Source organism: Leptonotus elevatus, chromosome 19 (assembly GCF_054856555.1).
Source record: "Leptonotus elevatus isolate MCC_2025b chromosome 19, RoL_Lele_1.0, whole genome shotgun sequence".
Classification (NCBI taxonomy): domain Eukaryota; kingdom Metazoa; phylum Chordata; class Actinopteri; order Syngnathiformes; family Syngnathidae; genus Leptonotus; species Leptonotus elevatus.
The window spans coordinates 11,203,318-11,225,901 of NC_141257.1; the positions used below are offsets into that span (position 1 = coordinate 11,203,318).

Sequence of the window (22,584 nt, forward strand, 5' to 3'; positions counted from 1 at the left end):
ACACAGGAGCGCTGATCCTAAACAAGCAATGACCTGGCGGCTCAGAAATGTCACATGAGTTCCCTCGACATCACACGAATTCCTGAGCTGGACAAACCGGTACACAAACTCTCGTAGTAAAAGTGAGAGATTTGTGAATGTGAGTTTGAAGTTAATCTGCGCATCCAGCACAACTCTGTGCAGCTCTGCTTACAGTGCTGTGTAGTTGCTGTCTTTTGAAAGTATCTCTGGAACTTTGCTCAGCCTAGCTGCCAAGTCATGGGTGGAGAAACTGAGCTAATATGTAGATTAGCTCATCACTCCCTGAGACTTGAATATTTGTGTAAAGCAATTAAAAAGTCAATTTTCCCATAATATCCCTTCTTAAATCCAGACTTTACAGAATTGGGGTGTCAAAATGAGTGCGTTAATTTTGAGTTGATTTAAAGTTCCTTTAACGCGCGATTAATGACCGCAAGGAAAGCCTGTAGTTGGCGAATTCCAGTCTCAACGCAGCAGACGCATCCACGTCAATGTTTAGGAGTAATACATTTAATAAAAATACATTTATTTGTGGAGACTGGGGCCAAGTTATATTTGACCATTTTAAAATGTGCACTTTAAGTTACTTCATGTTAAAAAATAGCTCTTAATACGAAAAGAAAAATGGACTGAGCTATTACCAACGTCTTACAAATGCAATAATGCCATCTAGTGGCAGAAAAATGACCTCAACACAAACAAATATCACACTTGTTTTTTTTACTGTACAGTGCATCTTTTTATTTTAACTCAATTTTATGAATTATTATGAAATGACTATCAATGACGAAAAGATGCCGCCGTTTAACATTTCCCCCACCTTTATGTTAACAAGAGGATAAAAAAACGTTTTATTGTACATTTCATACATTTAGAACAGATATAAAATTTGCGACTAAACGTGAGTAAACTATAAAAGTCATGCGATTAATTCAGATTAAAATTTTTAATCGCCCGACACCCCTAGTTTAAAGCAGTCTTTGACCCTTATTGTGCCAAAGCTATCATCACCAACAAATACAATACATGCCATGGGGCACTTTGATTCAAACCAGGGGCCTCTTGATCTACAATCACATGTTCTGTGCCAATAAACCACCACGCCTAAATAGACATTCTCAGTCATCTTGTTCAAGTACTAGACAAAATTGTTGAAAATAACTCTCTAACCAAATGGCTGTGACCTGTGGAGTTCCACAGGGGTCAATCCCGAAACCCTTATTGTTCAATCTTTACAATCCAGTACGCAGCAATAATATGCTATGCAATATGAGATACGAGAACAATCTTATGTCTTAATGAAATAAGAATCAGGCATAGATTGACATCCAATCCCTTCGCATCATTTTATTATACAGATAAGCCAGTAGCATTTTTGGAGAAGCGCCAAACTGAGCTGCTCATTTCACAATCAACTCCTTATGCATTGAGATACTGATATGGTGTCATGTATGAAATCACAGTGCCTAAAGATCATCAGCTTTCTGAAAGAAAATCTTCTTGTGTGGTGGAGAACAAAGACCGATGTGACCGTTGGTGTCTGAACTTCGGGGAATCTAGGGAACATTCATGAGAAGAATTTACTGTTTTACAATTCATCACAGGTGCCTGCGAGCATACTTACTGTACGAGTAATCTTCCCAAAGGAGACTACGGCGGCCCAGATAGCACGCAACTCTAGTTATGTCATTCTGTGCTTCCACCGGAGCCCTCCCGGCCTGTCTGTGAAACATTAAACTGCAGTTAGCGATGCAGTCACTTGTACGAGTCAATCACAGCCGTGTCCATCATGCCACCTGTGACGGGAAGTTGAACTAATAATAAAAATGTGTTCAGTACTTGAGATGGGCAATTCCATTCTCATTTGTCACCCGAGTCAGTCATCGAAAACCACATTTCATGGATCCCCCCCCCCCCCCCCTCGGAATTCTGGGAGGTCCATCACCTGCACAGACGAGTGAAGTGAAATACAGCAGTATGAGGCGAAGAATTCTGTTCACATGTTTGGTGCTGAATGAATGATACCAGGTGCCTCCTGCGCTGGACAGACCCCACAAGCTGCAAGGGTCCAGTTCTATCCTGTTTACTACTTCATTTCTGACCTCTTATTCAACCTGTTTCATTACAGAGCAACAATCCTGTCTTTTCCATTCTTACGTTTGTTTTCTCAGAAAGTAGAAGTAGACATCAAATGTCTCAACTTTTGGCCTACTTTCAAAAGTGATACTGATCTTCCCTGTGCACAACACCAGTTGCAACATGATTTTTCTTGAGCCTCTGTTTGGTGTTTCATGTTGATATTTGTCATTTGACGTAAACACAGCGAGAACATGCAAATTCCACACACAGATTCACACTCTTGACTGTTGATGTTCTGTTAGTGGTTTAAAGTTAAAGTGTTTTCAATTAAGGTCGATTAAAATAACGTTCACAATTCTATAAATAGTTAAGAGTATTATTTTACTACATAACTCTCGATTTCATTGTAAAAAAAAAAAAAAACCACAGTAGTTTGCAACAGGAAGTGACGTCATCAAACCTGAAATTGCATCGCCGAAACAGGAAGTTTAGGAGCTAGACCGTCAGTGTGAGAAAGTCCAATCCAGCACAATCCACATACATCTAATGCCTATGGTAGCATCGTGGGTATGTATAACTTAGTATTGTTGTTCATCCACATTTCTGTGGCATTATTATTTGAAAAGCTGTTTATTTGGCGATCTTTATATAAGCGTTTAACTTTATGCTAGCACTCGCTAATTGCGTTAGCCTAGTGTCATTACAGTAGCGGTTGAAGTAATGTTTGTTTAGTCCTTTCGTGAATAAGTAATTCATATAATCTGTACATTTAAGGTATTTTTATGTTAACATCTACTTTGTAAGGGAAAAGTGATATCGCCTCATACTGTTATTAAATGTTCACCTTTTTTTCCCGTCATTACCTGTGGACCAGAGCAACGTCTTCAGAGTCGTGATGTTGAAGATGAGTTTAGCCAACTGTCCGAACAAAGTTGAGACAGTACAGTGGCAAATATACTTAGCTGTAATTTCAAAGAAAAAAATAGTAATGGTTCACAATTTAGGTTCAATGGATCGCTCGTATTCTAGCTATCTATTTCATTACATCTCAAAACGGCTACTATTCACGATAGACATAATAAGATCTTTAGTCTTACACAAATGCATGTGCATGTATCATATGCTATCCATCAATCCATTTTCTATAGCAATTGTCTTTATTAGGGTCAGGGGTGAAGGGTGAGTTGGAGTCTAGCCAAGCTTTTGTGCAAGAGGTGGGGTACATCCTGGACAAGTTTCCAGCCAAACACAGGGCACATATAGACAACTGCTCAAGATCAATAAAGTCTTCTGTTAATCTAATATTTATATTTTTGGAATGTGATAGGAAGCATCGGAAGAACATGCAAAAAAAGGGCGGAGCTGATATTTGAACCCATAACCCCCACCCCCCACACACACACACTTTTTATAAAATGATTAAACATGTCGTAACATAATTTTACGAGTTGCCTTTGAGGGCGTCATCAATCACAGACAACACATGAGACAGACAGATGTATGCTGTTGCGCAAATCAGCCTGCAAGAGGCAAAAGTCACACACATGCACATATTTTAGCAATGTTAGTCGAGTATAAGTGTCAAAGAATTGATATTTGTAGGCAGGTTATGACAAAAGAATGTATAGTGTAAACGCTATGTTATCATTATCCGCCCTTTCAGATTAAAAGTTGGGAGCATTTTTGATATACTGTATACTGTATAATGCTATTAGGCAAAAATAAAAAAATATATATATTGATTATGTACCAATTATGAATTAGCATTCTTTTGCTCACATAGACTTATTCTCATTTTGATAGCTTGATATTAGCGAATACTGATGAGCCACATGTGTAGAGGTTTTATTGGGCCTCAGAAGATTTTCAGATTTCAAATTGGGCTCTGGCACCCATCTTGATCAGTCCAAGCCAAACTCCATGAATACTTTTATTTAGCTCAAAACACAAAGTCAGTTTACCGACTATACCTGCATTGAGCTTTAGGATTAGTTGTCTGTCGACGCTTGCGGCACAGAGCTAATGGAGCAGTTGAGTGTTTTGAGGTGTATGTGCGCAGGCCACTGGCTTTGGGATTAGCGTGACAGAAAAGCCAATGAGCTGTTTCCTCATATTTGAGATGAATGGATGACCTCATTGTCAGAGGAGACACTGTGCATGCCATTAGCCTCATAAAAAAAACATACGGAAGAATTTCATAGTGCGGCCAGTGTGCAAGATCATTTGTGTTGTTTCAGAAGCGTCTTTGCTGGATTTGGCTGAACCCTATGACCTTTGTGGCCAACTTTGATCTCTGAACATGTCGCCCAGGGGTTGCGCGATTGACGGGTCAAGAATTAAGAGCGTTTCGGGCGCCTTCTGCCAACTGCAGGTGACACCAACACACTTTTCAAATATCTCATGCTTAGTTACCGATGCCTTTCCAAAGCTCACTTCTGGATGGAGGCCATGTAAAAAGAAAAGGGAGACACCAGGCAGTTGACACAGACATCAGGTCCAGATGAAGAATGCGGATAAGTGTGTTAGAAAATTTAAGATAGCAAATGTCCAGATGGAAATCGTGGATTTTGCGTCTTCCAGCACGTGCTACCAGGGAACTGCTTACCAAACATAACATAGGGGCACTCTCACTGCTCTGCGGAATTAGAATACGACTTATTTATTGTCCCTTTGTTAGCCTTTCTACAAGGTTCATGTACCTGTATAAAAAAATAGAAAATGGAGATTACCTCACATTAACTACGGCAACCGCATTCCAGCAACTGGAAGTACGTTTCCGCTAAAGAGGAACATTGCCCTCTCCACGGTCACCTAATGTCTTGTTAAGAATAACAAACAAGCTGCCAAGATAAATCACGACATGTTTTTGGCCCCTCCGGTAAAAAAAAGCAAGAAAAAAAAGCCGCTGTTCAGTCATGTTGCTGTCATCCTCACAACGCAGTTCCTCAGGAAGATAAAAGGGTCAACGAGACTAGGAGCGTGTGGAAAGTGATGTGACCTTTGATCTCACACACACAAAGCCAGCCTCCTATCTGTGCCTTTGTGGCAAATGAGCACAAGGGGGATATTTACATGAATCGGCTGGGATGTCTGCAATACAGCAGAATGCATGTTGGTGTTTTGCTAACCAGATAAAAAACCCTGACTTGGTCACGCGGCAGAATGTAAGGATATAACACCAGCAATCGGGAGCAATGGGCAGGATGCGCTCGGCTAAATAAATACTGAGCGACGCTTTGATAAATGTGTCACGGGGCCCATTAAATTCCCCCCATTCTCTTGCAACCCTCTTTCATGCTTAAAGAATGCAAAAATAATAAACAAAAGTCAATGTTGGATACCAATACTTGCCTGAACAACTATCAAAGTATTAGATCAGTTTATAAAATTATTAGATTGATATATTAAATAGGGGTGTCGAAATGTGTTAATTTTGAGTTCATTTAAGGTTAATTTAACGCCTCTAATTTAAAAAATTTGCAGAATTTCACAAGTTACTTCATGTTAAAGATTAGATAGTTTTTAAGATGAAAGAAAAATGCACGGAGCTGTGTTGCAAATGCAATTATGCCATGTAGTGGCAGAAATATAACCAACACAAATCAATATCAAACTTGGTTTTTACCGTACGGTACATCTATTTAATTTTAACTCAATTTTATGAATTATTATGAAATTACTGTATCAATGACTAAAAGATGCAGCCATATTTCTATTAGCTTAACATTTATTTCTATACACTTTTATGTTAATAAGAGTATGAAAACTTTAAAAAGAAAATAATTTATTGTATGTACATTTAAAACATTTGCGATGAATCGCGAGTAAACTATTGGAGTCATGTGATTAATTACGATAACAATGTTTAATCACCTGACACACCTAAAAAAATAACTAAAATAAAAAATGCATGCTGCCTCTATTTAAAATAAAAAAATATTGTACATTTTATTGTACATTTGGAACAGACATAAAATGTGTGACTAATCGTGAGTTAAACTATTGAAGTCATGCAATTAATTAGGATTAAAAAATAATAATTGCCTGACACCTCTAATATTGAATCAATAGAATCAATACAATTCAGTCAGTGAATGCAAACTTAAAGCATGCTCTTAGCAGTAAGCATAGCAGTCAAATTTTCATTTCACTTATTTCTCTATCCCGCCAGCACGATTTAACAACAGTACAACATTTACTATAGAAATGATAAGTATTTTTCTTAAAGCAGATTATGTGAATGATTTGTGTATGCTAGAACCATAGAAACATTTTATTATTATGGAACATAGCGCTTAGTGTTTACAAGCCGACGAGTAACAACAGTCTCAATTCATATCTCCGCCAAAGGGAATAATGTTGGCGCGATCCAGTGCACATCAAATATTGAATTTTCAGACTGCACCCAAACAAGCAAGATGCTTACGTTGTTTTTCTATTTGAGACAACATAACGATAGCCCCTTCCAATTCCAATATCAGCATCCAGCTTCATGTCAAAGAGCATACTGGAGTTGGGGTCACACCTGCAAAGAGTTACTGTAACATCTGCGAGTGTGCAGGTGGTACAGTAGAAGCTTCTACATGATGCAGCTGTCAGATGCTGAGCTCAGTGTGCGTAGAGGATTGACGCGTACGTCAGAGACCACGGCAGATAAGAACCACAAAGGCCGGCACGCGACTCTTGGCATCTTCACTTTTTTTTTTTTAAAGCACATCTGCTGACCTCATGGGAAGGTTCCCACTAGCCATATATTTCGGCAGTGTCGAACAAATGGAGGTTGAAAGTCATCAGAGGCTAAAGTGCTTAGAAAAGCCCGGTTAGATACTGAAACTGTGTTTGAAACGCGCGTGCTTCCTGTGTACCTTTGCCCAATGCGTTAAACACGTTTAAACCCATTAAAACACAGTTGAACTCATTAAAACACTCGGCACCTGACTCGCGCTGTCAAAAAAGACTCCTATAACTTCAGACTTGCACAGTTTTCCCACATACGTGGCAAAATGTGCTTGCTTCGAGCTGGTTTTGTCACTCAGATTATGTTTGCTTAGCCTCTATAGCATAAAGAAGACTCGCAGTTCTCCAGCTACGTGGCAAAATGTGCTTGCTTCAAGATGTTTTGTCCTGAATTAAATATACGTATTGAACATGTTTAAATACCTGTACCAAAATGTTCAACCAAACCATATAAACTGGCCTACTGCTATCTTAATGCTAACACATTTGATGTGATTAGCATAACATTAACTCAAGCTCCAATGGCAAACAACTGTTATGTGCACCTGGGCCTTAAGTGTACCTTGCGTGCACATGATTCATGACGTGTGCGCGCCTTCTTAACCGAGCCTAGCCTTGTTGGAACGAAAAGAAGACAACTTGTTGATTCACTCAATTCAATTCAAGAAGTGGCAAAATGTGCCTGCTTCAAGCTTTTTGTTTGTCGCTTTCAGATGTTTACATTAAAACGGACCCATAGAAAAACAAAAGAGAGTTAAATATATTTATTGAACATATTTAAGCACCGAAATATTCAACCAAACCATACATGGAACCTGGCCTTCGAAAGTCTGCTAGCTCAATGCTAGCTTATGATGCGATGAGCATAACATGCCACATATGTTGTAAATTGCACCCAACATAAAACATGTTTTTGTCATTAACCTGCTGGTAATGTAAATTAAAAAGACATGATTTATGTTTGACGTTCAAAAGTGTCTTAGCTACATGTGCACTACTGCACGTGATGGTGATAGTCAGGTTGTAGCTTGAAATATTCACGTGTCACAGACAGTGTAGGAGTTCACCCCCCCCCCCCTCCATCCTGCCATATAGAACCATTAAAAACAACAAATAAAAACATTTTGTGATACCATGGCAAATAAATGCCGTTATTATAAAGCATTTTTTTAAAGAGAAAATTACAGGGAATGTATTGCAATTATATTGTGCAAAAATAAATCCTTAAATTTACTTTAATTGCACCCAGCATGCAACCAATGTTACATAACCCACCAACTGCTATAGGAGAAAATCTTTTGTGACTTACTGTAAAATAAGTCGTTCAAGGTTCACTTTGGGTGACCCTTGTTTGGGTTACACGTGTGTGACGGTGTATTGTCAGCTGAATCACTAACTGTTGACAGAGTTGCACTTTTGTTTCGGAAAAAAAAAATCTCCCTCCCTCCGTATGCTGCAGGTGCTCACAATCTTGTTATGTTTACCGGAGATAGCAGCCAAGCAGCGAGCCAGAGGGGACAGGGCGAAGCGACATTAGCGGAGTAGCAGAGTTGCAACGTACGCCGTCTCGGACACAGTAAAATAGCTGACTTGATCGGATAAGATGGGGTGATAACACAACGCGTAAACTTCTGTGTGTGTGTGTGCGGGTTTATCTGGCAGTAGTAGTCATTGCTTGCCAACATGCCAACATGCAAGATTTCCAGTTGGACAATTTTCAGCCTTGAGACACACAACTAAACATTTTGAAACAAGAATGCATTCACTGCTCCAAATGGCGTTTATAAGCAAAAATACTGTTAAAGGCTCATTTAGGTTAAAAAGAGATTCTGGGTTTGAACACGCACTTGGGGTCCCCCACTATGTGAGAACTTAAGCGCCTTCATTCACACCAGGGCAATTGCAATGTGCAATCTTCACTTTAGCCGTTTTAGAGCGCCTCGTTGTTGTGTGGAAAAGCTCCTCAATAATATGTTGCATTATATTCCAGCCACTGGAAGCTTTAGGCTGATGTTTTTTAGCATCTCGTACATAGCGATGTCTACACCCTTTTCACACTGCACTGCACTCACATTACGCATAACGTTATGCATAAATGACATAGTTTCACACATTTAGTGCACTTGCCCACAGTTAGAGATCAGAACGGCTTAATTTGTCACAACTTTGAAGCCATATTTGGCCGATTTAAAAATAAATAAATAAGTGGCATCGGGTGATTAAAATTTTGTAATAACTATAATAATAATAAATAATAGCATGACTTCAATAGTTACAATAAAATGTGCAATACTTTTTTCTCTTAAGTTTTCATAATCTTGTCAACATGGGGAAAATGTTGAATTAATAGAAATATGGCTGCATCTTTTAGTTATTGATACAGTAATTTCATAGTAATTCATAAAATGGAGTTAAAATTAAAAAGTTGTACTATACTGTAAAAAAACGAGTGTAATTTAACTTGTGAAGGTCCTTTTTTCTGCCACTAGATGCCATAATTGCATTTGTAAGACTTTGGTGACAGCTCTGCATTTTTCTTTTCATATTAAGAGCTATCTAATCTTTAACATGAAGTAACTTTTATCTGCACATTTTTTAAATTGTAAGCTACAATTTGACCCCAGTCTCCACAATTATTAATACTGCAAAATGTTGACGTGTATGCTGTGTTGCGACTGGAATAAACCAAGTACAGTCATTAATCACAATTTGTTTTTAAATTTGTGGCGTTAAAGAAACTTTAAAATAACTCAAAATTAACGCACTAATTTTGACACCCCTAAAATAACTAGTTTTTTTTTTTTATCATTCGAATTGAACAGGGTTGTTAACGAAACTTTTCTCTGTTCTGTTGTGTCACATTTACAAGATTTTTTTTAAATTTTCCACTTAATCATTACACAATTATATTGTCAATTATATTAACAGGTTGAGAGAAAAAAGATTATGCAGGTGTACAGTACCAAGTGAAGGACAGAATTGAGTGTTTCCTAACTCTTTTTGTCTTCTCCCCACGCATGGAGGTGAATCCCTAATGACGCGACGGGACCTCAGACTACAATCGTCACTGTTCACATTTTCCACATGCTAATCAGCATTGCGTGGGGGCATGCAGGGGGCTCTGTGGCGACAGACGCCCGCCATGGGAAATGGGTCTGAATGGAAATATGTGTGGAATGTGAGGCAAAAAGACCAGGAAAAAAAAAGGTAACGTTCCATCAACAGAGCAAATGACAATGACTAATACCGTAATCTTATCAGCGACACAACAGGAAGCACCGCTCGCGGTCACCCGTTGCACGTCAACCACGTCTATTTTGATGTCATTTACTATTTCCTTTATCAAGGTACAGTTTGACTTTTGAACTCCCATTTTGTAAAATTATAAGTGTTTGTGCAGCCTTTAATTAGCGAAGGAACCATATTCAACAACTTGTCCCTGCATGCAGTGGCGTAGCGTAGGCTGTCAACGCCTGGATCAAATATTTGTGCCCTCTAACCAGTTTTTTCTTTTTTTTTTCTCTCTTCTTTTTTAAAACCCTTTCATGCCAACACATTTACATGCTCAAGTTCAGCTGGCGTGTTGATTTGTTTGTAGCGTTACATGTCACATAACCTACTTCACGGGTGTTCAAGGACACTTCCGATATTATTTTCGCACCCTTATTTCCCGTCTCCAGGAGGGATTACTGTAAATCTCCGACCTGCTACTGAACTGCATTGAGCCATCATAAAAATAGATAAATGACCACAGTAATGACAAGCCTAAATATCTGGCATATGTTATGTAATCTGATTGGTGTAGTTCAGGGGTCAGCAACCTTTACTGTCAAAAGAGCCATTTTAGGGCTATTACTATGGTAAAGTTCTGCCTTTCTTGTTTTGTTTTTGAACATTATATCGTGACTTTTTGAACTATTCTTTCCTGCATTTAAAAAAATAATTTTTGGGACTTTTTTTCATTTATCAATTTTGTGTACATTATATGGTAATTTTCTTATCTCCTCTTCCTTTCTAGGACATTTTATGGTCACTTTTTGGGCATTTTTTGGTATTTTCAAAACGTTTTTCATCTACCTTTTGTCTCTCTTTTTTGCTTACAAATTGTTAAAAAAATGTTTTTAAATCTTTAATTATTCGTTTTGTAATTTAAATCTAAATAATTAATTAATTTAAAGAATATTTTATCTAAAAATTTAAAGTAGCACTTAGGAACTTGCCCTCATGGGAAATGAGGTCTTCCTTCAGGTATAATAACATTAGCGCTTTTGTCCATACGGCGCCGCCATAATCAACGTAAACTGGAAGTTCCTTTGTGTTGCTTTAAATAAAAATGTACAAAAAATTGTTTCTACTAATTTTTTAGAGATCCACAGGGAGCCACAGGAGAGGGACTGAATACCCACGTGTGGCTCCAGAGCCGCAGGTTGCAGACCCCTGGTCTAGTTTAGCAGTCACTACTTGAAACAGATTAAAAGATGATTTAATAAGATAACATAATATCAAGCAGCGTTTAAACCACTGTTTTTTGTTACCCCCATGTTGACAATACTGAAGAATGTAAATTTCCAGGCCCCAACATGAACAATCGAGGAGGCATTCCGCACACAATGACAGGCTTGCGCCACAGAGAACCCTGATGGCGTATGAAAATACCTGACACAATGAATCCAACACACGTTTATCAGTTGGCAGCCTTCCTATCAAAACAACAACACATAGCCCACGTTCACACATACACACTTGATGCTGTGTGAGGATGAGTTGACACCAGATGTTAACTTTTTCTGTTATGAAATCCACATTGTTACATTTTAATGTTGTTTTTTTTAATCCAGGTGCTTCACAACCATTGTCCCTTTCAACAATGACTGACGCGATACTGGTATGAATCACATATTAAATCATTTTCCATCGCTTTAAAATGCTTTACACACACCTGTGGTGTCCATCAATATTTACCTTGTGCGTCCTTCACGAGAGATTTGTGTATATTTAAAAGAGAAAGACAGAAAAAGCATCTCTGGCCATGTAAACAAAAGAGAAAGACAGAAAAAGCATCTCTGGCAATGTAAAGAAACAGTTGACAAAAGAGAGCAGAGCAAAAAGCACTCAACGGCTCTTGATGCATACTGTAACTTTGCGTGCCACTTTAAGACCGCGTCCTCATTAATTTTGCCCCGAGAACCCCAAGGTTTGAACGCTTGTCTTAATATTTAGTCTGATAGTGTGACAATACGCTAGATTGATTAGGTGCAAAGGCCCAAATGGCCATTTTCATCCCAAGACATTATTTTTGCAATGAGACATACTAAGCAATGTAACATTTTTTAAATAACCCGGCGACAAAGTCATAAGTTGGAATAGCAAGACTATGCGTAACACTTTGCTCATTCCCTTGAATATTTGGAGCAATTATAATCATTAAAACATTTGCATCACTAACGGTACCGTGGATACAAAAAGTCCACAAATCCGTGTTGAAAAGTCAGGTTTTTGTGACATCAGAGAGAAAATTCGACCAAGATAAATTAAAACTTTTGTCCACCACTAGTCTGACCTATAACCTGTTCAACTCAATTGAATTTAAAGGAAAGTAAGGAAAGTAAAAATAAACAACACAGAAGCCAAAGCAGTCATCATGACAGGCCACCGGGTGGCGCTAGTGTGCAAAACGCAACAACAAAAATAAAATGTTGACTTTGATTGGTGGATGTCAAGTCAATTGGATACAGGTGCGGATGAGGGGATTCATCAAGTGATCGAACCCACAACCTCAGGGTTGCAAAACAACCACTCTACCACTGAGTCAGGCCACCCCCATTTGATGCAGAATCCTCCACAGTGACACATCAGGGTTAATCTCAGATCTTGTGGGTCGCTCAGTACAGAATCCACACAGCAGAAGCATCAGAAAGTAATTGTAGAGTGTCATTTGCTTATTTGATTGGAGAGTCTACTTTGTTTGCTAGTCTTGCCAATCCTTTTGTTCCATCCCGGTCAGATGTTGATTTGTTTTTGGCTGAATGGCCATACTCAACATGTCCCAGTACCAGGATGTTCCGAGTTTTCTTTTTAAATCTCCACATTTTCCGATCGATTCAAACCATTCCAACTCTAAACTGTTCATCTTATCCTAACAGCAATTCCCCTCCTCACAAAAAAATAAATAAAATAAAAGCCAACAATAATGATTTTTTTCTCCTGTAATTTATAGATTAAAACTATCCCAACTTTAAACTGTTAATCTTGAATCTACCACTAACCCCCCCCCCCCCCCCCAAAATGAAAATAAAAGCCAACAAAATTCATTTATTTTATTTTTCCCCTCTAATATCAACATTTTTTGATCAATTTCAACTATTCCAACCATAAACTGTTCCGCTCATTCCAAGTCATTGAATATGATTGTACATCATTCAATGTTTTCCACAATTTTTCATTCACTTTCTGAGTCTTCACACTCACAACATTCTGTAGTTCTAAACTTTATTCATGAATGTATGTCTGAATGTATAGCATTTATAACAAAAACAAATATGAACTTAGGCTGACACTTAGATAAACAGTCAGCCATTTTTCCCGGTTATAATTATTAATAATTAAAAAAAAAAAAAACATAAAAATGCTACTAACAGAGGTATAACTTGAAACAAGGTCAAACATCAGTTAATAGCTTTTCATTTAAATGTTAAACAGAATGCATTCCATTGTGAAAGCTTTCTTACAAATGTAATGTAAAGCTGCGGAATGAATGCATATTGTTCCAATGAACATGCCCCAGAACACACAAAAGAAAGCTCACATTTTTTTGTTTCCAGAGGGGGGAACAGCTTGAAGTCAACAAGTCTGGTCCAAATGTATAAACATGTTATGTAATGCGCCTCAAATGTATACATGTAGGCTTTGTGGAGAAAGTTTATTTATCATTTCTGGCATTTCTGAACTAAATTTGGGCAAAAAGTTCATGAAATAATGTGTACAATTCCAAGCATTCCCAACACACGTTCCCTCATTCATATGAGCCAACAGGTGAAAGCTCCTTCACTCCTTCTTACTCGCTTCATAGTCAGGCCAAGTTGAGCAGATGCGAAGCGTCTCACATTCGCGTCTGTCAGCACAGCATCCGTTCAAGTATGCGAGGGGATATTCCTGTCATGTTTTGCAGGTAGGGAGACACTCGGTTGTCGGCACGCGGGATTATGGGCAGGCGGGGCGCCGACAGACGCCCGTTCGCATTCCCGTCATGACTTTTGAGAAGTGTGTTGCCACGTGATGTCACACTGCCAGAAAGTTCACACCAAAAGCTCCACATCACTTACTTTGTGCGAGTAGCGTATTGATGCGTGCGGAATGGAGAACGAGGTGTGCTCGTCAGAAGTCGAGGCCCATCCGCCCCGCCCCGATGTTCCCATTCTATTGTAGCTGCAGAATTCCTGCCGAGCGGTGGAGATTCCTCGCAGCTATTATGCTAGCTCGCACGCTATTCAATAGACTAATGACTTGTGTCAAAAGCTAGCGTCCCAGGGGAGTCGCTTGCATTGAAGTGAATAGTTCAGAGGGCGACTGCCATTGTGTTGTGTCGCCGCCTCGCCGGCCCGGCTCGCGTGCACGTTAACCTCTTTGGAGTGCAAGTGTGTTGTTACGCAAGGAGGGATGTTGGTGCGGCGAGTCTCTCGCAGAGCTGAAGGCTTTTTTAGAGCAAAGCTGACTCATGGATTAAAGGCCATGTAATTGTGTTTTAAATAGAACGATGATAATGTCAAAACGATAACACGTTACTTTATTTGAGTCTTGCATTATAAGGAGTCTTTTTCGTACAGTACAGGTACACTTCAGTGAATTATAATTTTTTTTAAATGAAAAAAAATAATTATTTTAGTTAATTATATATCATAAAACACTAATTGTTTTTTATGTCATGTCTAGCTAGCTATTAAAACTAGCATGGGCTTTAGTGAAAGTTAAGGAGAGTCTTGCCGAATGCTACCCAAAATAATCCGTAAACAATGTATTGAAGGGTAACGTAAAGTGACGAGAAATTATTGTAGCGTTGGTGAAATAATCAGCCCAAGTGTGGATTTTTTTAATGAAGAATTTTAAAGTTACTTTAGGCTCGCTAACGTGTAGTTTACGACGATGGGAAACTACCCATTCCTCAAGGGTTGCTAGTGCTACATAATGTTAAACAGTTTCGTGTACAGTATATGCTTTAAAAGAAGCTTCAGAAACTGCAGACAGACATGAATACAAAAAAAAGTGTATAGATTGTCTTCTTTCTAGGAAATGAAGGATGAAGACCAAAGCGACCGTTACAGTTTTAACAGTGAATTATTATGCCATAAAAATGCAAATGGTATTTTTATGTGAGAGCTTGTTTAAATGCCCCGAAAGTTGCATTTATACTCCAAGTAATAACATTTAAGCCTTTCAAAATGCTCCAAATAAAAGATAAGTCATTTATTTGTAAAAGCTCCCACTTTTACACAAGTTGAAAAATGCTATCGCTAAGCTATGCTAACACAGCAGTCAAATCACAATAACAGTAAATATTTCTACGGAAAACATTTCTACGCTTCTAGGAAAAACTGCCATGTAACGTGTGAAGAACGTGTTCTTGCGTTGTCATAAACTGCGGACTTCCTGTAATTTTTTTTACTACCTGTCTTTGCTAGCATGTTTTCACTAACAATGACAGGGCTGTCCCTGTTATTACTGTATTTACTAAGCCTCATTACAAGACATAACAGTCGCCAAGGGTGATCTAAAGGATCTGCTTTGGCTGTGTTCACACCCACAATGGGGAAAATATATTAAAAGAAATATTTATATAATGCTTTAATAACGTTAATTTTACATTTGTCATCAGTAGTGTACGGGTGAGAAAAGTGATTCTAAGACTGTTCAAAATTGTCATGATTAATTACATATTTTATTTTATTGTTTAAATGGCTCATAAAATAAATATTTTCTCTTATATAACTTCCCATCCTGACTGACTCTGCTTCAGACATGTCTACGACTGTTTTGCAAACAAGAACCGGATCGATCCGGATACTTAGCCATTAGTGCCGTTGATGTAATTGGCCTTTACACACAGAACCAGTAACAATATTAATTGCTAGCAGCCCCAGGCACAGCGCGTCTAATTAGAATACGTTTGCCACACGGCCTGCAGAGTTAAAAGTTTTCCACCAATTTGCACTGGGTTGCTGCCTGCTGCCAGTTCAAACAATTTAGCGATGAGTGATGGGAGCGAATGTAGTCGCACCGCCCTTTGAAGTCAACCCAAGAGCAACTTGTATGACATTCACCACACTGCACGCAAATAAGAGCGAATCTGGAGGACTGATACAACAGATGGTGCCGTCCTCAAACGTAAAGAATACTGGCTAAATAGTTTTCAGTAAGGAAATGATAGAGGTCACTTTTTTTTTCAACATTGGAAGTAACAAAATAGAAATACTTACAAAACAGGAGATAAAAAAATGCACTCGTCACTGAAAATATTTGCACAATTAAGAAAACATTACTAAATGTAAACAAAGGAGGTGACTGGAAGCTACAAAGTTAATAAAAAGTCTAGACACCCCAGTTCAAATATATGCGGCTTGTGTGCAATGCGTATCAGCGAGAGACATGATTCTCAAAAGAAGTCATTAAATACATGCCTATCTGATATCAAAACACCTTTGATACTCTACATATGTCATTGATGTATAATATAAATAAATCTGGACCTAAGATTGACCCCTGCGGTACGCCACATATAATGTCTCTGATCTCAGATTTATTAGCAAAAAACAGTTTCCTGTTTCTTTGCAGCCAGCTCAATTAGCTGAATAATATGGTTGTAGTTAATTGGCTTTTATTTCCCACATGAAATTGTTTGTTATACAATTGGGGGGGTTCTATTAGTTCTCCCGATTGTGTTTTTTTCAATGAAATTGTCCAATCTATCTTTAAATAAATTTCTAGCATTTTAGAGAATGAGATATCTGCACTTATGACTCCTTAATTTGTCAAAACAGGTTCATTATTTATTTGCAACCTCTGCAGATGATTACAAATGATAAAAGAAGATGTAAACAGAAAGCGAAGAAGTCAATTCCCAACACGGAGATATCAAAGCGATCAAATTAGTGTCAGCAACTGATTGCGAAATTGCTTAATTGTGCACGCAAATGGAATCCAATAGAAGTGTCAAAGTGCAAGGAGGAGGTTGAGATTCTTTCAGGGGAAATGAAAGATGCAAGAATGTGTTTAAAAGGCGATTAGAGCACCGCGGCTGCCAATTGCGCTTATCTGCAGTCATCATCGGACCCGGGCTTCTCGTAGCCAGACAGAGAAAGCAGAATACCGTAAGTGTGACTCATGTTTTGATGAGTCACGTCTCAGCAGGTGGTTGATGCAAAAAGTCAGAGAGGTGAGAAAGTTAATCATTTGGGGCGGAATTGAGTCTCTCGGGGTAGATCAGGGCTGTCCAAATTTTCTTCCCAGGGCTGCACTTTGACATTCATCACTTTTAATTAAATAAATATGCTAAAAGAAATATACCAGGCAATTGTATATTGCCCCGTGTCGACGATTGCATTTCGATGGGGACAGAAGTTCATTAAGAAGTCAGTGTCAAAGTTGCAGGCTGCAGCACGTTAGGTCAGGTCTTGTTTTGATTCAGTAGCAGTGCAAAAGTTCCATGTTTAAAAGTTTAATAAGGCAAGTGTCAACATGACATCTGAAAGTGGCTTGATGGTCAACAACATCATTTGATTCTCTTTCGTTTATTCGGAGACCATAAAATCCCTGTCAGTAGTATGTATGCCCTTAAGGATTTTTTTTCAATATCGCAGCAGTTTGCAATTAAAATATAAATGGGATGAAATTGTTGCCATTTTTAAAATCAAATAATATAATGAAAAAAAAATTGAAGTATTGCACAGTGTTGTCTAACAGTTATCAGTTTACGGTACTTGCACTTCTGTTGCTCTATTGTATTGATAAAATGATTATAAAACAAACACGACTTGACTCATATTTTAAATAAACGTACACATTTATTAAAATAATTAGCCAGAATTTGGCATCTTGAAATCAAAACATTTCATAGAAATGACAAACTTAATGCATAACCAATATGGCTGTCAAATAAAGGAGAAATATGTAAATAAATATGACAATAATGTAAGACTTAACACATTGAGGAACAAAATACTTTTTTTTTAGGGAGAACCATTAAATTATAATTCCCATGAGCTACAGAGACAGCAAGTGGTTCAGCCAGAATGGCGTAATCCAGACTACAAACTGTAGGCATCCAAGTTTTTTGGAATTATAATAATCCATAGATGGCAGTGGGTGTTTGATGTTAAAAAATAAAAAAAAAGTATTGAAATGCTACTAAATGTTCTGAAGTGCACACGTGATGATAAGGTAGTTAAACAGTAAAAAAAAAAAAAAAAAGTTATTGTCTTCAACGTATCTCTTTGGATCTCATCTCCTTGTCTGTGTTTCTTATCCCTGCTTGGGACGCAATCAAGATGTAGGTGGTCACGTCGCCAGCATCGAGGTGGTCGTTGGCCTTATAAGGGCTCCACGTAGCATCCCTGAGGTACTGCGCGCTACACTGAAGGTTATGAAACCTTCCCAAGGTCATCTTTAGGGGGTCGTCCTCTCAGCCCGCCGCGTTCTCACCCTGTGGCGTGGCGTCCACTTGTTAAGAAGCTTCTGCGTTTTGGTCACGGCTCTGAGCAAGTGAGGCGGCGCCCTTCTCTGATTGTTCATTCTGCGCACAAAGACGGAGACAGCAATTAGACGTGAGACAGTCAGGTTACGGAAAATGTTTTTGAAACAGGAGGGGTGATCTGTTAGTCACGTAGGACCTAAAATGCCAAATGTCAAAGAAGACACGGGAATCGTTATTGTCCCATTATGAGCAGACACGAACTTTAAGGCATAATTGCCTCATTTTTGCTGTCATAAAATCAATAACAAATAACACTGTGCTTGCTATAAATTGTGTTTATTAATATTGAAGTCAGTGGCTACATGAGAGCAAGAGAGTAGCAGGAAATCATCCAATTTCACTTAATTGGTCTGAAAATTCTTCATGTATCGTTGTTTATCGCTCTATGCTAGTCACTTATAGTGATAAGACTAAATGAATAAGGGACATGTGTATCTACTTGAGTGACATTTATGTGCATTGGCTCAATAAAGGTTGGGAGTAACTGCTGTATATAGAGTCAAGGCAACTAGTTAGAATAATTATTATTTTATTTAACTTTCTTATGGGGCATAACAAAGTATGACTTTAGTTAGTTGGGTAAAGTTTTTATTTATATTGTAAATATTTTTATATATTTATATGTTATATTATTTATATTTAATAAACTATTTCCATGTGGGGAAAATGTTTGTTATTTTGTAGGTATTCATTTACAAATATATATATATATATATATGTTGGTTTTCAATTATTATTTTATATACTTTTGTACGTGTGAAAATATGCTTGTTACTATTTTTTTTCTTCCTACATCCAATTTAGGTAAAACTTTACCATAGGCAAAAAAAATTAAAAAACTACCCTGGGTCCTGCTGTTGGCCAGTGTACAGTGAGGGCTTTAGTTAATTTAAACTAAAAAGTAGAAAATTTCCATTTAAGTTGGCGCAGCTGCACTGTAAAAAAAATTATAATAATTTGACAGACGGCAAAAAAATAAAGATTTTTTGTACTTAGAGTAGGACTATATTTCAGGATTTTTATACCTATTGTATGTGTATATATATATATTTTTTTTACTTTGACCAACTACAAGAGATGATTCATTACTTGTCCAGAGTCTCGAGGCGGTTAGTCTGCTTGCCTAATACCAAAACATGAGATCCCCTTTGGAGTTGTATTTTCCCTCACCTGCTCATGTCAGTCCCCATCTTGAGACCCTCATCAGAAAGGATTTCATTGTTTGCTGATGTTTCATCCCTGCAAGCAACAAGAACAAGACATGATGACTTACAATTATATCCCCTATTTAAGAGCATTTAGCCACTCAAACATAAACTGAAACGTGCCAGTACATGCTTATGGGATTTTTCCACCAATTTACTGCATGCTTACAGTAAATACAGGCATTCGTTACACAGCTAAAATACAGGTTATGATACCGTATGTGGTCAGGTATGATGTTAACAAGTTGTCATATCAGATGCTAATTACCCACCTGAGGTTGCTGCTGTCCAGCCTCTGGCAGAAGTCAGTGCAGGTGAGGTCTCCCTGATGCAGGCACTGGCACCGGAAGCCACTGGTCTCGGTTGCCGTGGCGACTGGCACCGAACGCCTTTTCCTGGGGGCATTGCCCAAGCCATAAGAGACTACGCGCCTGAAAGAAAGGACAATCGGGAGAGAATTTAGATCAAGGTAACACACGGCAGTCATCACCTTGACTTAAATTCAAGATTGGGGACTCATCGTATCCTTTTTTGAGAAATATGTATACTGTACAGTATTGTGTGTGTAGATCATTTATGTATTTTCTGCAAGTAATTGTGCTATTTAGAATTTTGACTCAAACTTTTTCCTATATAGCAAAATCTGAAAAACAGATCTCTTCATTTTCCACCCTAGATATGTATATATATTAGTCGTTCTACTTTTTGGGGGGTATTTTTCTTTCAACGGAGACACTTACTCAGGCGTGTTGACCCATATGATGTCCAAGTGGCAGAAATAGACGCACTCTTTGTCCAAGAAAGTGGCGCACGAGCAGCGCTTTTTGCGCACGTGTGGCACTTGGGAGACGGTTGGTGACGTTTCAACAGGCGCAGAGACCGCTGGAATTACAAATAAATACATTATTGAAACAAGTAGTTATATATATATATATATATATATATAGGTATATATATATATATATTTTTTAAATATCACACCATTTAGCAGAAATGAAAAAAAAAAAGTTTAATTTATGTTCCTTACCTGTGCTTAAAATCCAGGAGTGCATCACGGACAAGACGGAAAGTAAAATGTAAATATCCATCACTTCAGTTGAAAGAAGACGTTTAAAAGATGATATTCCAAGTGAAAGCAAAGGTCCGAAAATTATTAACGGTCCTTTGCATCAATTTGTGTGAGCGTCCTAAGAGCTGAACACACGTTTTTGTTGCTGCTCGTGAATGTGGCCCCACATGTTCACTCTCGGTTTTTATAGGACTTCAACACCTCCTCCTCCTCCTCCTCCTCCTCCTCCTCCGCCGCAGAATTGTGTCCTCTGGCTTCCACCCAGACAAATGTTGTCTGTGAGCTGATAAAGAAGGCGGAGGGAGAAATGACTGCGACTTGACATTCCTGCGAGACGCCTCCAGGGGCCGCTTGCACCAATGCGCCACGAGATGGCAGTAAAGTGCCTGCACTCGCTATTCCGTACAACGGGACTTTAGACTGAAATTGTTTTGTAATGTAAACATATGTAAAGCAATAATAATAATAAGTAACTATGCGTCACTAATTTATGGGGGGAAGACTTTTTTAAATTTTCTTATTAAATATTTTTTATGACAAATGCAGTGAGTTATTTGGAGCATTAATTTTTTTTTTTAATGTGCCAATTAACTAACTAAAATAGCGCAGCTACAGCCTAATAAGGAACTCAATACCTTGTTTCCCCTTTTACTTATATTACTAATACTGAACTGGAGAATGAGTATGAAAAAAGTATTTATTTATTCATCCAATTTCATTGGCTGACTATAGCATAAGATTAGAAAATCCATGTTCTTAGAAGTGAAAAAAAAGAAAGAATATTTTTACATTATATATATTTCTATCACTCATGGTACAATTTACACTATTTTTTCTAGGGTAAAAATTGCTGCGACACACGACAACCCTTTTCTTTTCAGTGTAATTTCCCCCCCTCATAGTAAAAGTTCCAAAAAGTCTTGCGCGACATACATAAATATATCTGCGGTAACAACTTATGTGACGAGCCCTTTACTTATCAGCGTGCCTGTGAATGTAACAAATGACCTCACCAGCCGTTGCAAAGAGAAGACAGAAATAGAATGGAGAGGCGTAATGTATTTTCCCAACCCACACGTGGAGGAAATACGAGATGGTAAGAGTGGAAAATTGACCCGGCTTGTGTGTATACAGTTTATGTGGATGCGCTCACAATGGGGAAAGTTGTGTCAAGTATCTTGACAGGGTGAAGATTCGGGGCCTCTTAATCAGAGGTTGGCGTTCAGTTTCCACTGGATAGTGGAATAGTTTATGGCAATGGTAGCTGCTCTATCGAACGAAAGCATTGGGACAGTGAGGCCTATTATTGTAATGAGAAATTCATCGCAGTCCTTTCCTTTATTAATGTTCCGTGGCTACATCTATAATAGAGGTGCAACAGGGTGAATAACGACATTGTGAAGCGGAGAGAGGATAGAAACTCAGGGCCAATACAACTGAAGGTATCACTATCTACTACTCAGAGTTTATGAACAAATGTACAGGGGCTACATTGGGGAATCCAAAACACTCATTAGCATAAGGAACAGGAAGACTAGGCTGGAATTTTTTACTTTATTATTCAACTTAGATGTGCCATTTATGATACACTGTATAGGTGACGGTGGATGGCTGCGCATTTGGTATGTGGGCGTTTAGTAGTATTTACCCAACTTAATCCACACCACATTGCTATTATAAAAATCGAATCAACAATACTATACAAAAACACATATAACAGCACACAACTG

General features: G+C 38.2%; 1 protein-coding gene and 2 long non-coding RNA genes across 3 annotated transcripts; 1 reads left to right on the plus strand and 2 right to left on the minus strand.

Annotated features, from left to right (window-relative positions):
- Positions 1 to 1,411: 1,411 nt before the first annotated feature.
- LOC147157949 (uncharacterized) lies at positions 1,412 to 14,453 on the minus strand. The gene is made up of 3 exons (XR_015091066.1): positions 14,160 to 14,453; positions 1,646 to 1,743; positions 1,412 to 1,577 (listed from the first exon to the last, which is right to left on the minus strand). It is a non-coding gene; the product is annotated as an uncharacterized LOC147157949 (long non-coding RNA).
- On the plus strand, positions 2,576 to 11,045 carry LOC147157950 (uncharacterized). The gene is made up of 3 exons (XR_015091065.1): positions 2,576 to 2,667; positions 4,338 to 4,471; positions 9,861 to 11,045. It is a non-coding gene; the product is annotated as an uncharacterized LOC147157950 (long non-coding RNA).
- Positions 14,454 to 17,754: 3,301 nt separating the features above from the next.
- edn1 (endothelin 1) lies at positions 17,755 to 20,998 on the minus strand. The gene is made up of 5 exons (XM_086062775.1): positions 20,813 to 20,998; positions 20,526 to 20,667; positions 20,058 to 20,216; positions 19,751 to 19,819; positions 17,755 to 18,619 (listed from the first exon to the last, which is right to left on the minus strand). The coding sequence occupies exons 1-5, from the start codon at positions 20,871 to 20,873 to the stop codon at positions 18,493 to 18,495; spliced, it is 558 nt and encodes a 185-aa protein (XP_085918901.1). The 5' UTR covers positions 20,874 to 20,998; the 3' UTR covers positions 17,755 to 18,492.
- Between the last annotated feature and the right edge of the window lie 1,586 nt (positions 20,999 to 22,584).

What these genes read in the sequence shown, in the direction of transcription:
- edn1 (XM_086062775.1), bottom strand. Translation starts at nt 20,873, where the DNA reads ATGGATATTTACATTTTACTTTCCGTCTTGTCCGTGATGCACTCCTGG. An exon ending in ATATGGGTCAACACGCCTGA is followed by an intron (nt 20,217 to 20,525) that starts GTAAGTGTCTCC and finishes CCTTTCTTTCAG; the next exon opens with GCGCGTAGTCTCTTATGGCT. An exon ending in ATGGGGACTGACATGAGCAG is followed by an intron (nt 18,620 to 19,750) that starts GTGAGGGAAAAT and finishes CTTTGTGCGCAG; the next exon opens with AATGAACAATCAGAGAAGGG.